The sequence below is a fragment of the Perognathus longimembris genome, chromosome 1, assembly GCF_023159225.1.
Source record: "Perognathus longimembris pacificus isolate PPM17 chromosome 1, ASM2315922v1, whole genome shotgun sequence".
NCBI classification, from domain to species: Eukaryota; Metazoa; Chordata; class Mammalia; order Rodentia; family Heteromyidae; genus Perognathus; species Perognathus longimembris.
Window position 1 is genome coordinate 120,177,154 of NC_063161.1, and position 16,302 is coordinate 120,193,455.

At 37.8% G+C, this 16,302-nt stretch overlaps 1 protein-coding gene across 3 annotated transcripts in view; it reads right to left on the reverse strand.

Moving 5' to 3' along the window:
* Positions 1-1,447: 1,447 nt before the first annotated feature.
* The window catches only part of Mllt3 (MLLT3 super elongation complex subunit), a 268,951-nt gene continuing 254,096 nt past the window's right edge, over positions 1,448-16,302 (reverse strand). For 2 of the 3 annotated variants that reach the window (XM_048357755.1, XM_048357823.1), the window contains exons 9-11: positions 12,404-12,475; positions 10,723-10,794; positions 1,448-2,531 (exon numbers count right to left, since the gene is read on the reverse strand). In XM_048357755.1, coding sequence (XP_048213712.1) covers positions 2,400-2,531; positions 10,723-10,794; positions 12,404-12,475 — 276 coding nt within the window. In that variant the 3' untranslated portion in view covers positions 1,448-2,399. The remainder of the gene's footprint in view (positions 2,532-10,722; positions 10,795-12,403; positions 12,476-16,302) is intronic. The other variant, XM_048357906.1, reaches the window with a different exon arrangement.

The following is a 16,302-nucleotide window of genomic DNA, read 5'->3' on the forward strand; positions in this document are numbered from 1 at the left end:
ACACTAGATTAGGAAATTTTTCTGTATTGTGTTATCTATTTCCCAAATGATATTTGATGCTATTTTGAAGAAACTTCCATTTGCAATTTTCAGGTCTAAATTTTATCTCTACAATAGCTGCTATTCTTCTTACCCCTTGACCCTTTTGTTAGTCATTTGTGGAACATATAATTTAGATACTGCCAAATCATAGATTTTAACCACATGATTTAGTTACAAAATAAAAATATCCCCAACTACATATGTTCATTTGTAGTTAGATTACATATGTATGAGTTAAACAACATACATGTCTGGTTTAATGAGAATATATGGATTCATTCACATTAGAAATTTTCAACGAGTTTTGAAATTGGAAAACATTTCCATATAAACATCACCCTCCCCTTTCACCTGTAAAGTTAGAAACAAAACACAACTAAAACCACACAATGCATCAGTCACCTATTGTCCAACATATCTAGAAAGTAGCTCTGTAATTGCACGCCAAAAAGTGGACTACACAACAAATGCTTCAAGTATGGTGCATGCCAATCATCATGAGGAATCATAACGTTCTCGAAAAAAAAAGTCCACTTGTCTTCTGGGAGGACACTTTAGAGAAGTAATTTACAAGAAGCATGGCTGTATTATAATTTTTAAAGGAAAAATAGTTTCTTTGGATAGAAAGAAACAGTGTAAAAAATCCCCTTTTAAAAATGCAGGAGTCACTGCATTATCACTGCATTTACATTACTGCCTGAAAGAATGGGTCTGGAGAGACCATTTTCTGAATAGACACTAGTTAATCTCCGAATGAAAGAATGTCAATGGCATGAGAACAAACGAGGGGGATATTGGTCTGTTAGCACACGTAGAGACTTTCTTAAGGCTGATCCAGTGACGAACCTTTGGATCCAGAAGTATTTCTTCATTTCTTATCTTTTCAGCTGAGCAACTTGAAAGGTGAGTTGTTCTTATTTTTCATTCCTATGATTACAGAGATTATAGAATAATGACACCCAAAGGACCTTGGTTTCTTTTTTTCTTTTAAAAATAATTTGCTTTCTTTTGCATGCCACAGGACAGACTTCTAGTTTCAAAACAAGAGTACAACAAGAACCAAAATCTCCCCCTCCTCAACCATCTGTACTTTCACCCCAATAGGAAATCCTTCTGGAAACACCAGCAAGTGACAAAACAAGTAACAAACCACTGAATCTACAATTTAATACATTGTCTGTTATGGCAGAATAACCAAGAATTTCCCCCAAAGAAAGATCTTAACTTTCAAATATAAAGTCTAAAAGAACTGCATGTTAACAAACTAAAACCTTGATTCCTGGTTTTATGGAAAAGATGAGTACCACACTGGCAGCTGAAGAGAGCTGAAACTCTTCACTAATAGTAATCCAAATTAAGCATTTCTACAATGTTTCTTTAGAAAACAGGATCCTGATTTTTTAAAAATATGATGATCCTGTGGAATGCCTTTACTTCCATATTCACCTAATCTTGTAACAGTAAAACAGACACAAGAATGTTGATGACAGCTCAACAGGGCTGGATTCAGGACATTACAGATGCATATTTGTTAAAAGTCCTACTGGTTTATTGACTAAGGCTATAGAGTAATTCATATGATCCTATTTATTGAATTTTCTACCATGGTCCAAGATAATTACATGGGCCCCAACCTTGAGGAAAAAAGATCACAAGGAAGAAAATCAAGGTGGCTATTTGGTCACCAGACCCCCACCTCCCCCTAGTTGACAATTTGTGTCTTGGAACTGGAAAACTGAAGGTGGAAAATACAGACTGCAACAAGTTAAACAACTTGGAAAAAGTTGGTGGAAAGTGGCACGGTATACAAGTAAGGTCACTGGGCTTGGGACGGCAAGGGTGCTGCATTGAACGAGCATCCATGGGACCAAGTACTTAAAATGTCTGTGGTGTCATTCCCTCAACAACTTCAGAATATCTGTATGCATTAATAAATAGATCAGTTATGTAATAAGGCAGTGTGTTGAATATGCATTCATCTTGTGGAATGAACCACCACAGAGAGAGAGAGAGAGAGAGAGAGAGAGAGAGAGAGAGAGAGAGAGAGAGAGAGGATACCATACACATTCTTTAAGTTTCTTGTGTTGTGTTTGCTTTGTTTGTTTTCAAGGCTATCCAGGCTAACTCTTCCCGGGATTTCCTTGGAGAGAAGAGTGCTCCGCTGAGGCTGGTTTGCGTAACCTCTCCTTTATCAAGAGATGATGACTGGCTTTAAAGAAAAATAAAGCTGAAGGTTGTTTGATTTTTATTTTTCCCTTTTGGTTGCATCATTCTGAATGTTTTCATATAAACAACAACAAAAAATCACAACCAAAAAAACCCAACAATAGTTTGTGATGCATCCAGTTGTTGCATCCTCAGGATGTTCCAGATGTTTCCAAGTAACTCTGCAGTTTACGGACTGTAGTTTTATCCAGCGAGCAAAGATCAAAATCAAATGTTGTGTTTGTGATATGAAAGTGTCCAGTTTCTTCTATGAGGTTCACAATCTGAGGAAGTAAAGAAAAGAACATATGGGCAATAAGCAATAGGCATTGGGCAATTTGGAGGCAAGAGGGCAAAAAGAGGGGGTGTGTACTAAATATGGAACCAAGGGATAAATACTGGTATTCACAATAGATAAGCCCTATATCACCAACTGTACCAAACTATCATTTATTCCATCTGTTTAGTCAAAGGCATATTAAACTTTCAAACATTCTCAGAGAATAGATCTCTTCGTTTTATACCCTATAAAATAATTCTTGCTTTCACTATATTACTAGGGTAGGAGGGTAGGGGGAGATAAAATTTCAAGACTCCTTTAATAATTACTGAGTCAATGGAAAGTAATACCACTTAGGAGGTGTATGGAAACTCAGGGAAAGAAATAACAAAATTTATTTAAAAAGAAACAAATATATACAAAGGATAATAATCTTTTTTTCTTTCTGATTATATAATTATAGAAGGGCATTGTTATTGGCAAGTATAGGATTCCAAGGAAACCCCCTGCAGAGCAAAAATCGTGAATGCTCAGGGTACAGATTACAGTACTACATTGGGAATGCTTGACTCATTTTTCCCCATACAACTGTCCAACTTCCACTAAGCACATGCACCTTTCAACATACCTAAAATTTTCACTTAAACATATTCACTTTTATCTTACTTTTGTGTGTTGATTGCTTTTGGAGAGGTAGATTCTCACACAACAAAGGGCAGGGAACCACTAAGCAGATTACACAATGTTTTTTAAACAAAACAGGCAATAATGTGGAACTTTCTCCACATCAAGTCAGTTTAGTAACACATGAACAACAATTTAAAACTTTTGGTTTTGAAAATTCTTTGTATCTGTGAAAGTTTCTTTTTTAATTTACTGTACTTGGTCAAAACTACATGTAATAAATCTGTGAATAAAGTGGCTTTAAGGTATTAACTTTTTTGAAAGCATAGGAACCCAGAAAGAGAACATAGAAACCATTTACAGTCTACCAAAAGATCCCAAGTACTTTCTGGAGGGGTTCCAGGCTTCTGGGTGCTGGCAGTATTTTGTTGTTGTTCATTTTTGGTGTTGGTTACATGTTCACTTCGTAAAAATTCATCAGCCATACATGTTATTACACTTCTAATCAGAAATGAGTTTATTATTTTTAGTTGTATTCAGTTACTGCCCTGGGTATTTGGGGAGAGATAAGAAAAACAAAGGGTTCCTTTATTTCCCCATGTGGAACAGTGACACTTTATTTCTTATTGTATTGACTCCAACCTACAGAAATGACATGTTGGCAGTGGTGATTAGCAGGGAGTATTTGCAGTACAATATGTCTGAAATTTTGAATGTGAAGGCTATTGGTTTGTGAGTGCTTTACCATGTAAACTATCATTCTATTTCCCTGTTTACCATCAATTTCTTCCCAGAAATAGATGTCATAAGTGGGCAGTGTTTTTAGAAGGGAGTGCTATGGCATAGGAAATGGAGATGGACCAATTTTAGAGAGCTTGGTGAGACAGGAAGGACAGGGTAAGAAAATACTGTGACAATAAACACTAGGCAAACATCTCTTTCTTTATTTGCCTCTGTTCTCCCTTTCTATCACTCACTTCTGATTCCCTTTAGTTCAGTTACATTAGCATATTAACTGTAAATATCTAGTCTATGATTTATTCAATGAAGTTTTAGATTACCTAATGTCACACTGAAAAACTGCAGAGCTAAAATTTTAATCTTCTCTTTTTACAATTAATTTTCCTTCAAACATTTGTAAGTTATTCCCTGTGGGTCAATGGCTCTAAACAGAAAAAGTGATCCTGATTCCTAATAACATTTTTATCATCCACAGAAGCATAAAATACAAATTAAACCTCAGTCCGATTAATTGTATAATTCCAGACTAAGCCTACTACTGCTTATCTAATTTTTAAAACTAATTTTTGGAGACATAACTATAGCTTTAATAGTAAAACAAATTACTCCAATTGTGGAATCACGACAGACAATTCAAACTACCTCAATATACACTTACTCCTTTTTAAATTTTTTAAATTGTCTTTAAGTAGTTGTACAAAGGAGGTGCCATTTAATAAAGTAGTTAATGAATACAATAAATCTTGATCTATGTCATCCCCTTTAAACTTTTCACCCCCCTTTGATGCACCCTTTCCTTTACCTTCCTAAATATTGTGGTATACATAATGAATCCTTGACTGCCTTCGTATCCTCCCTCCCTTCATTCCTCTACCCCTCTCCCCTTGGCCCCACCATACTCTCACATGTACCCATTTCTTGATGCTTATTTTATTGGGTTTTGGCCTAATCTTTCTAAAAAATTATGCTATTTATTTGAGTCTGCAAAGAAGCTCTTATACTTCAATCAATTCATTTGTAACCACTTGCGTACCCCTAACATATTTACCTATAAATTTATTCCATTTAGTACAGATGAGGGAAACCATGCAACCTTTGTGTCTCCGGGTCTGGCTTACAACACTTAATATAATTTTTTGCAAGTCTTTCTATTTTCTTACAAATGGTACAATACTATTGTTTTTAATGGATGAGTAAAATTCCACTGTGTATATGTACCACATTCTCTTAATCCATTTATCCACTGAGAGGCATCTGGGCCAATCCCATATCTTGGCTATGAGGAATAGTGCTGAAATGAACATGACTGTGTTGGTGGCTTTATTGTAACCTTGTTTGCATTCTATTGGATAAATGTCCAGGAATAGAATTTCTGGGTCATGGGGTAGTTCTATGTTTATATTTTTGAGAACCCTCCATACTGCTTTCCAGAATTGTTGAACAAAGTTACATTCCCACTAACAGTGTATTAGCATTCCCTTCTGGCCATATCCTTGACAGCATTTGTTGTTTGTTTACTTGAAAGTGGCCATTCTAACTGGGGCGAAGTGGAATCTCAGTGTTGTTTTGATTAGAATTTCTTTTAAGGCCAGAGATAGCATTTCTTCATGTGTCTATTGGCCATTTTCACTTCCTCTGGAAAGTCTCTCTTTAAATCATGAGCCCATTTATTAATTGGGTTGTTTCTCTGAGGGTTTAATTTTTGATGATTTAATTTTTTGAGTTCTGAGTATGTTCTGGATTATTAGACCCTAGTCTAATGTATAACTTTTACCCATCTCCCATTCTATGGGCTTTCTATTTGCCTCTTTTTCTTTACCAACTGAAGCCTGATTTCCAGAGAATGGCCACACCTAGGGCAAATACTTGCTTCTCAGATGCATCTGGAGCACTACACAGACACTATCAGTTGCTTGTCAGAAGTTGCTGGGATTGCAGGAAATTTGTCAGAAAGGTTTAACAATAACTACATGTCTTTTGCACATGGTCTGTCTTTCCTTCTATCTGTAATGAATGTAATGCTTGGAAGATTGGTAGGTGTCTTACCTTCAAGGGAATGAATGAAACATACAAAAGATGGCTGAACAGAAATAAGAGTCTGGCTGAACAGAAATAAGAGTCTGTGTCCTCAGTGGCTACTTTAAGCTGTAAAATTGACTGAGGGTGCCTAACCTTAAGACCTATTGCTATATGTTTAAAAGGAAGTAGGAGGCAACCTTCCTTGCTTCCACTATTGGATTTTTGGTTCTTTTATTAGAAGGGACGTGATCAATTATGGTTAAAGTACATAATTCATATATATCATCACCATTTATCAAATGAGATCTTATTTGTAACACTAAAAGAGTTAAAATGAATACTAACTTGTTTTAGTAAATTTTTTGAGAACTTTGAATAAGCCATCACATACATCTACATCCACAGAGACACAATACACAGGTAGGTCCACATACACAAACCTTTCATGGCAGTCATAAACTTAATATATATTTAATATTGAGATTTCTGCTATGTTATGTAGAAAATCTATGGGCTTAGGGGAAATTCCAAGATGATAACCAATAGCTTCTTCTGAGCTGCTGTGTTTTTGATTTTAAGCAATGGTGACAGATATCAAAAAGATCCAAATTCCAGTTCTCTTCCTAGTCAGCTGCTAACAGGTACATGACAAAGCATTCTGAATAAGGATTTCTGAATTTGCTCAAATTCTGACTTTTCTGTGTGTCTGAACAATATTGGAACATCATAGCATCTGGCACTCAATCTCTTCATCTGTAAAATGGGGGATAATGTTACATGGTCTACATACCACACAAGGATGTCAGAAAACCAAATAAGATTTGGCAAGTAAAGATTCCTTACTAACTACATAGATTCTCCAACTAGGTCCTTTTTCTTCCAGCATTTAATGATTGTTAGTCATTTCATAGCATCAAAACAAATGAATCAAGAACAATGTAAAAAAACTGAAACTCCAAAATGGCTTACCTGAAAAAACTTTTAAAATAATTATGGCAAAAGTGTTGAGGCTCAAGGGATGAAGGCAGAAGAATGAAGGAAGATAAACAGCGGAAATGATGGGCCGAAACTGCTCTGTGGGGATAATAGAAGCAGAGCCCTACATTTTCCCTTGAAAATGACAGGAAACGTAACCTTTTTTAGAAAAGAGTTTTCTCTGACTCAATATCACTGCCTCACACTCATTACTTAATAAATAGAAAAGTTGGCAATAGAAACTGCTTCTAGCAAAAAGGAAAAAAGAAAGAAAAAGCCACTTAATTTTTAGAGCAAATAAACACTTCTGCCACTAGGAAATTTAGTAGGTCATCTCAGGTTCCACCTTGAGGGTTTTGAGGGTTCCTAAGCCAGCATCCCACATCACCAGCAGGCCCCACCCTGCCTGCAACCACACGCACACCAAACTATAGAGAAGATCTGATAAGTTTGGTGGAATGAACCTTGCATTTTTACACAAGCCTAAAAGTCTGCATGAAGGTGGATGCAGAGACTGACTGAAAGGAATACTAGTGGCAGCATTTGGGGCCTTTGGGACTATCTGCCAAAAGGAACAGCAGCCATGGTTTGAGTTATTAGAGCATGTATCCATGTCCTCAATTAAGTAAAAGCCCCATAAAGAAAAATAATTGCACATTTCTTTCCAGGAATCCTGATAGCTAGAGCATCAGAAACACATTAAGATGCTTCATTCCAAAGACACAGGCCACAAAACCTGAAAACACCTGCTAATCCCCCTCTGACTGCACTTGGCCTTTCTAAAGAAAGATCCTCTCTGCTGATGTAATGTGGCTTTACCTTGGACTCATAATGCTGCATTGTGGTGCAAGCATAATGCTCGTGCAAAATAATAATAGAAGACTGAACCACTGCAGGTAAGAAAAGCATGCAAAGGCCCAGGATACACATGGGTATTGGGAAAGGAGTTTGTGTACACTGTTTAACTCATTCTTAAGATGATGGTTGCTGTGAAAACATTTGTGATGGATTATTTCCTGCCACATCAACCTGTTAGGGGATACCACATAGGCAGCTGTCTTTTTTTTTTCTTAACAGGGTAAGATTCACTTGCTAAATCTGTGGCTCACTCTGGTAAATCTGGTTTCTCATGACACAACAGGTAAAGGCATTGTTTTCAATCTGATCACATTTTAAAATACCAGCAGAGTTCTTTCCAGAGGAGTCATGAACAAACATGGCTATAAGTGCTTCCACCTAGAGCAGAACAAGTTTGGGGCACTTAGATTTTTTTTGCTGGTCGATGAGGAAACCCTACTATCTCAGAAAATTGTATTCTTCTCTGAGTTAGGAGGCAGGCCATCAGACCCCAGTGTACAGAAGTACTATGACATGACAAGTAATTTCCTAGGATGAAGGAAACCATTTTGAGTAGAATTCTTCTCAGGCAGAGTTCTCTGTTGTTAGGAGGAATAGGATACCACTCACCTCTCAATCAATAAAGATAATTCTTAAAGAGAATAGTGAGTAGTATCCCACTTGACAAACTGTCCTCTATGAAAATGCTGTTTTTTCTCAGATACTTTTTTTTTCTTCCAGAGTGGGATACAAATCCAGGTTAGAGGTGATTTGCTGGGGAAATTAGAACTGCTCAAACCTGCTTTGAAAAGCAATATGGATCATGCAGTTTAAAAAGAGGAATCAAATTATTAATCAGTCCTAGGAACTCACATCTCCTGCTTTGACTGTGTCCAATATGTTTTTACCCTATAGAAAAATGGCTTAAAAACACAGAGTCCCTCCTAATCCAATGCTTTTTTGCTCATTAGGTACTGAGAGTATGGACATCATTCTCTCAGAGTAAAAGAGCTCTATTAACCACTTTCTGTGAGCCAAATAAATTGGTCAGACGATATTTTGGCATAGAGAAGCACAGGTCAAGGATGTCATCCTGGACCCATCAGAAATTTGGCTTCAGGTGCTTGATCCTACTGGGGAGAGTGCATGTAGACTTTGTAGATGTGGATGTAGTTCGTGAGATGAGCAGTTCTCCAGGTGGAGAATAACATTAGTCCTCAATAGTACCATGTTTTACAATAGGAATTAATTAAGCAGTAAACCATGACAGGACATGCATCATGGTATCATAATCACAAGCCTCAGCTGCATTATAAGGCAAAAGGCCAAAGACTGAGAGCTTTCAACTGGCCTGGGAATGCAATTAGGGTGAAATGCTTTGTGCCCTGGAGTGCCTTTATGCCAGGTTAAAAATTCATAGATATTACTCTCTCCCTCTAGAATACTAAAATAATCCACTTGGATGGAATTCTGAAGTAAGCCACCTCCCCTCACAGTGTTTTTCCCCAAGGTCAAAATAAAGGAGAACATTAAATTAGAAATACCAGTAACATCCCAAGATCCTACCCAGTAGCCTACTATCCTTGAATCACTGATAGTGCTTTCTCTATAAGAGTATCACAATCCTTCCCAAATACCTGCCTTATCCTCCTGTGAGATCACAATTGAAGCCCAGATTGGGCATTAATGGCTTCAGTGGGGAACTGTTCTACAGTGGGAAAATTCAATGTCTCTACTGAACATGTACAGATTTTTTTCTTTGTCATTATTCTCTAACCAATACAGTATAACAATGATCTCCAAAGCATTTACATTCCATTTGGGATTATAAGTAAACTAGAGATGTTTTAAAGATTCACAGACTATGTATAGGTTCTAGGTTAATAGTATGCCATTTTATTACAAGGGAATTGAGTATCCTGGCAGCTGGTATTGACAGGGAACCAATGCTCGGCTGACACAGAGGTAACTATTCCTACAGTCACAGATGACTTAAGTTAAGCTACACAAATCTTATTTCTCTACTTACACTTGGTTAAAAGAAATGCAAGATCTGGAAGTTATCCACAATTAAAAATCACTGGTCTTATGCCTCCATGTAGCTGTGTTTACATATGAACAAGGATGTTAGTTAAAAGAAAGTCTTGTTCACCTTTTAAAAAAAAGAATCATAGGTCTGTAATCCGTCTTTTTTTCCTTCAAAAGACTAGGAGTGATTAAAAGCTTACCAGACCACAAAGGCAACAATAAATTTAAGCGTATGCACTTATATATTTAAGCAAAAGCATATACAGAATATAAACGTCACTGTCCGCTATTAGACATTTAAAATAATTCACAGACAGCTGAGATAGATTAAGTACTAGTTTACAGTCATTTCAAAGGAGTAAAAATATTAAAATGAAACAATCTACAAATCACCCTGGAATTTGGAATACACAGTCTTCTTGGGTGTTAAAGAAACTTTATTTTATCAATAGCTGCTGTCCATGCAATAAAGTATGTACTACAACTGTAGAAAAACTAAAGTCCACTCTTATCTTCTCAAAACATCACATTGTACTAATAGAAGTTGCCTCACTCTACAGGCATTCCATAGTTGAGTTCATAATAATAGACTGTACGGTGTCCAAGATAAGGGAAATGAAGAAAATATTTATTTTCCTTAGAAAAGCATTGGCAAAAGGTTACTAAATTGAATCACAAATGTTTACAGCACTTGATTCAAATCCTTATCACTGATTTCCCATGAAACCAGAAGCCTGGTCCCAAAGGTTTGTGTACTCCAGGGACCACCTCCCAGAGTGCGGAAATGAGGGAGGGAGAGAATCACCATAGACCCTCAAAGTGGAATTCTGGAAGAGCCTCAGAAATGAGAATCCTCCCCCAGTATGAGGCTCACTCTGATTGGGTGTAGCCTCAAAGTTTCCCCATACTCCCTCTGGGCAGACTAGACCTGGAAGTTTCCAGCAAAAGTTGTGCTAAAAAGCACTTCTCACCTGCTGCAGAATGTGTCTTTCCCTCAGTGTCATTAACCTTCTGTGAAGCTCTACCAACTCGTCTAGGTATGCCTGAAAGACAAGAGTGTGCCCCCAAAGAAATGCTTTATTAAGTAGTTAATAAATAAGTAAGTACGTTCAGCAGCTGGCAGGTCATGATTCTGTTAATCCACAAACTGTGTGGATTCAGTGTCCACAGACCTCTGCCAACATAGTCTGTGGGCCCAACTTTAGCCTTTACTTTTTTAGCACACCAGCCTGCAAATAAGGAAGGGAAGCAATTCTCACACCGATTTGCTCTCAACAAATTAAAGTGAGTACACCTACCTTCCCCCAACAAGACCTCCTCAAGGTGTAGGGGAAATTCAATGAACACATTATCACAGGTTTACTTTTGTTTTTTAATTTATATATGTTTTTAATTTTCAGAAGGTTTTTGACAAAGAGCCTAAGTTTGAACATGAAAGTAGCAATGTGCATTCCTAATTATGTTAGGAAAAATTCCTAATGAAAAGAGAAAAAGGGCTTCTTAAGGAAAAAAAGGCTTCTACCTCATGCCAAACACTGCTAGTAAACAAAGCTAGCAAGTGTACAAAGAACACAATAATATCTTATAAAAACACACCAGTTGTCAGTGGCTCAAACTTGCAAGTCTAGCTACCCAGGAGACTGAGATGCAGGGGATCGAGGTCTTAAGCCTGCCAGTCAGAGCAGTTAGAAAGCCTTCATCTCCAAAAACAGCAAAAGGGGCTGGGAGTATGGCCTAGTGGTAAAAGTGCTTGCCTCTTATACATGAAGCCCTGGGTTTGGTTCCTCAGCACCACATATATATATAGAAAAGGCCAGAAGTGGCGCTGTGGCTCAAGAGGTAGATGCTATCCTTGAGCAAAAAGAAGCCAGGGACAGTGCTCAGGCCCTGAGTCCAAGGCCCAGGACTGGCAAAAACAAAAACACAAAAACAGCAAAAAAGCTGGGATAGAAGCATGACTCAAGTGTTAGAGCATCAGCCAAGTAAGCAAGCCATAAAACAAATGTGAGGCCCTAAATTCAAACCCTGGTATGGGAGGGGGGAGGGAGGGGGTTAAGAGTATAACACAGAAAAAACAGAGAGCATTACAAATTAGTATCTCATTTAAAGAATATCACTATAAGGGCAGAGAGGCATCTCTTTTCTATGTGATCAAACTAGTGAGGTCTTGTTAGCATAGGTAGGTGGGTGCTTCCAGGATTATTTAAATAGGGCAAAGGGAAGATTCCTGAAGTATTAAGGAGGTCTGTCTTCCTCCTGCAAGCTCTGCCCCTATCAGGTGGCTGATGTCCCACAAGGTCTTACAGTCAAAAATTCAGATGCTGCCCTGGGATTTAGATGGTTTGCTCACTTGTACCTGTGATTTCTGAGCCCACTACTTTGACCACAATCTTTGTATACTCCCACAATTGGATGTGATTGAAACCTTTGGCACTGTAGGTATCATGGCAAATGGTAGCAGAAGGCTACCATCATACGACAACAAGACATGGAAAATGAACTACAAAGTACAGGGTTGCAGTGTTGTCATAGGGCATCTTGTGCTCTTCCAATGAAGATGGAAAGGAAGACAGGATGCATAATACAGAAAAACATAAAGAAGGGAAGACTCCTCAGTGCTATAGCACTCACAGGAATAAAATAGAAACTTACCTTGTCACATTCACCATTCTTTATTTGCTTATCTGATTTGCTTTGCTTTATTGGACTTTTCACTTCAAGGATCTAGGGATCAAAGAGAACACTGTGTTAAAATTTTATTTCAAGGGGCTGGGGATATGGCCTCGTGGCAAGAGTGCTTGCCTTGTATACATGAGGCCCTGGGTTCGATTCCCCAGCACCACATATACAGAAAACGGCCAGAAGTAGCGCTGTGGCTCTAGTGGCAGAGTGCTAGCCTTGAGCAAAAAGAAGCCAGGGACAGTGCTCAGGCCCTGAGTTCAAGCCCCAGGGCTGGCAAAATTAAAAAAAAAATTATTTCAAGAACCTGCTAGCGGGCTGGGGATATAGCCTAGTGGCAAGAGTGCCTGCCTCGGATACACGAGGCCCTAGGTTCGATTCCCCAGCACCACATATACAGAAAAAACGGCCAGAAGCGGCGCTGTGGCTCACGTGGCAGAGTGCTAGCCTTGAGCGGGAAGAAGCCAGGGACAGTGCTCAGGCCCTGAGTCCAAGGCCCAGGACTGGCCAAAAAAAAAAAATTTAAAAAAAAAAAAAAAAAAGAACCTGCTAGCTTGCCACCTACATAAACAAAAATATTCACTGAATGAAATGTTGGATAACAAACTTGCTTTCTGACTAGTATTTGTAGACCCTTTCTTCTTTTGTAATCTTACTTTTAGTGAGTAAATGGGCTGCTTATATATGAAATGCCGAGCCAAAACAATACACCTTAAAAAATAGTTAAGGATAGGGGAATTTATCTAAGTTTCTGAGGCTGCTTCTCATTGGTGAAAACTCTGTAATGCATATGTATAGCAGCTGTTATTCTGAGATTATAGTCCTTGTTGGCAGAAATGTTTTCCTGTTCATTCTGCTCTTTTGGCATGACTACTAGTGCTTAGTGAGCTACAATTTTTTTTAAAGTCCATAAATGCCTTCTGTAATACCCAGTGTTCACATTCTAAAGTTACTCATATCTACTGAGGTGATAAAACTTTGAGAATGAAGGTGGCCATTAGTTACCCAGATGCTCCAACCTGTTATTGTCTAATTCCAGAAATAGAAACAAGACTATCTTCTTACAGTCATTTTCTGAAGAGAAAGGTAATCACATCATTTTAATGTGATATAATGACATAAGGTAAGACTCCAAGAGACTTTCCTTTTAACTGGACCAACTGCAATTCAACTTGTGAACCGTTCTGTATACCACTCAGAAGCTTTGGTAGGGAGTTATGTTTCTAATTAATAAGAAGGATAAAATTATCATTTAATAAATGCAGGTGATTTATTAAACATGCTACTCCAAATCAAGAATTTTGAAATACTTTAAAATGGTCCTCATGTGAAATGACTATGAACCATTAATTAACACTTAAATTCATAATGATGAGTGTTTACAAATGTACATAAACATAAAGAGTAAAGCCTTTTGTTTTTTTCTTTATCACTTCTTTGCTGAGTTGTTATAATAGGAGATTAATATTAAGGAGAAGATGACAAAGAACTTACTTTAAGAAGTCTCATATTAATTCTATTTTTCCATTTACCACTTCTTGCCTTAATTCAACCCCAATTTTGTTCAGTCTACCTCATTCCATAACACCCAGAAAAGTTTAAGAATACATCCCCTTTTAATTGGAAATTGTAGTGATGAGAGCACAGGGTTGGGTCTCTAGTCCTATCATTTAACATTGTTGATCTCAATAGATGAAATGAGAGGCTTGAACAAGATAATGCCCAGATTGTCATTCAGTATTATAGTTTTATTCTACTTGTTAAGTATTTTAACTATTAGGATAAAACCAGGACATTCTAGAAATACTCCTAAATGGAAATATTTCTCTTTGATTGAGAACAATGTGTGACAGATAAACAAACATGATTCTACTAGTCTGTCCAGAGATTCACTCTCATTTCTTTAATGTTTAGATTACTAGTTTGATTGAGCTAACTTAAAATACAATGTTTTGGGCCACACAAGGAAATTATTGAATAGCAGAGGCAAGACAATCATTCTTAATATGCTCCACTGTAAAGGAAACCAAACAGTCCTACATGCATTATTTCCCTCATCTCTATTGTTTTGGGAAATGACATCTCAAGGGGAAAATCAGTGCTCAGAGACACAGGAATAAGTAGGTCAGTAGATGGCACTCCTGGCTAACTCAGACACTAGGCTGGGTGATGTGGAGACAATATGCTGAGATTTCAGGCAGGAGTAAAAAACAGTGCCTGTCTGCCTTGAGCATTAGAGAACTGAATTTTGTTCCCATCACATCCCACCCCTCCCATGGCCCCATCCCCCATACTCATTGTGCCCTGGTTATCTGAGTGTCTGAGTCTGCTATATTTGCAAGGGAACTTTACAAACTAGGTTTAGAGAGTCCTGTAACCTTCTCTTCACAGCAGAATGTTTGGGCGCTTAAGTCCCACCCCACACATTCCGTAAGTGCTACAGCCCAGAAGGCCAAAACACATTGAAATCCTAGTTTCTTTCTTCTGAGGCTATGGTGGCAGGAACAAAAGCTCCGGGTGTCAGTGACCCGCCTCAAGTTACTGAGTGGCTGCCCAGACTGGGCTCAGTTAATCTTCCTTCTTTGATCTCTCCCTGCTCCAAAATAAACAGCTTTGTCAAAACCTCATTCTGAGAGAGCTGAGCCATGTTGAAGACAATTGTTTTATTTATGATCACTTCTTATCTTTAGGGAAACGACTCCAGAATATAAAAGTATAACACCTTGTCTTCCACAGGCTTATTTCAAACCAGTTTAACTGGATAGACTCTTTTGAATTTCATTCAACATGCCTGGCAGGCTGATAGGTGATTTATGATATTCTGAATATTAACTTGAGTCCAATGGATCACTTCCTTCCTTCAAATCCACTCCTTCCCTCCATGCCATACTCTTGGCTAAGAAAGACCTGGTCATTTTGTTTCAAATTCACAACAATGAGATTTAGGGTTAAAAAAAGCCATCTCTGGTTAAACTGGTACAATACTCTTTATTATTCCCTATTAAGCTGTATTGAGGGAAACAGAGCCACCCAGACTGAGATAAACCACTGATAGATATGGTAATCTCTGAAAATGGACTAATTGTGATTAGTAGCACTTGTCTTTAATCAGAGGATACAGCTTGAAAATCACAATTTCAAGGTTATATTTTTCTGTATTCTTTTGTGAGAAATGAAACTCAATTATTCAACAAACGAACTTCATGATAGATTTTTCAAGTTAATGATCATTAGTAGCTCCTAACAATACTCAGGCTAATTACTTGCTTTGTGGATATGTGGCTCTCTGTTCATTTTTCCAGTATTTAGAAAATATTCAACTCAATTAATACCTTATCTTTTCCTTAGTCCATGGAAGATTTATGAGAAGGCATCAGCCGATTCAAATGTGCCCAATGTTTAAATAAATCTTGAAAGATCATTTTGTAGACAGAGAATACTTGTTATGGTTTGTATGTGGACTGTTCCCCAAGAGTTCATATACTCAAGTCTGTATTGCTGGGAAGTTGAGAGGTGATGGGAAGTTAACTGGTGCAACCTAGTTTAAGGGAGCAGATTCTTTGCGAGCTATATCTTGTTCCAGTCCCTTCCCTTTGTTTTTGTATCACATTCACTTGGGGTGAGCCACTTCATTCTAGGACATGATCCTCACCATGATGTTTTTCCCACCTCTGGTGCAGAAAGAAGAGAGTCAGGTGACAACAGGCACAGCAGAAACCATTTCCTCCTTTAAAATTTTCCTGGGGTATCCGGTCAGGATGGAATGTGAACTAACACAATAGGCCAAAGGCATGGGAGAAAGAAACTCGGTCTTCCCATTTCATAATTAGGCCATCTCAGTATGTTGCTATCCACTTTATTTGGTGTGAAAT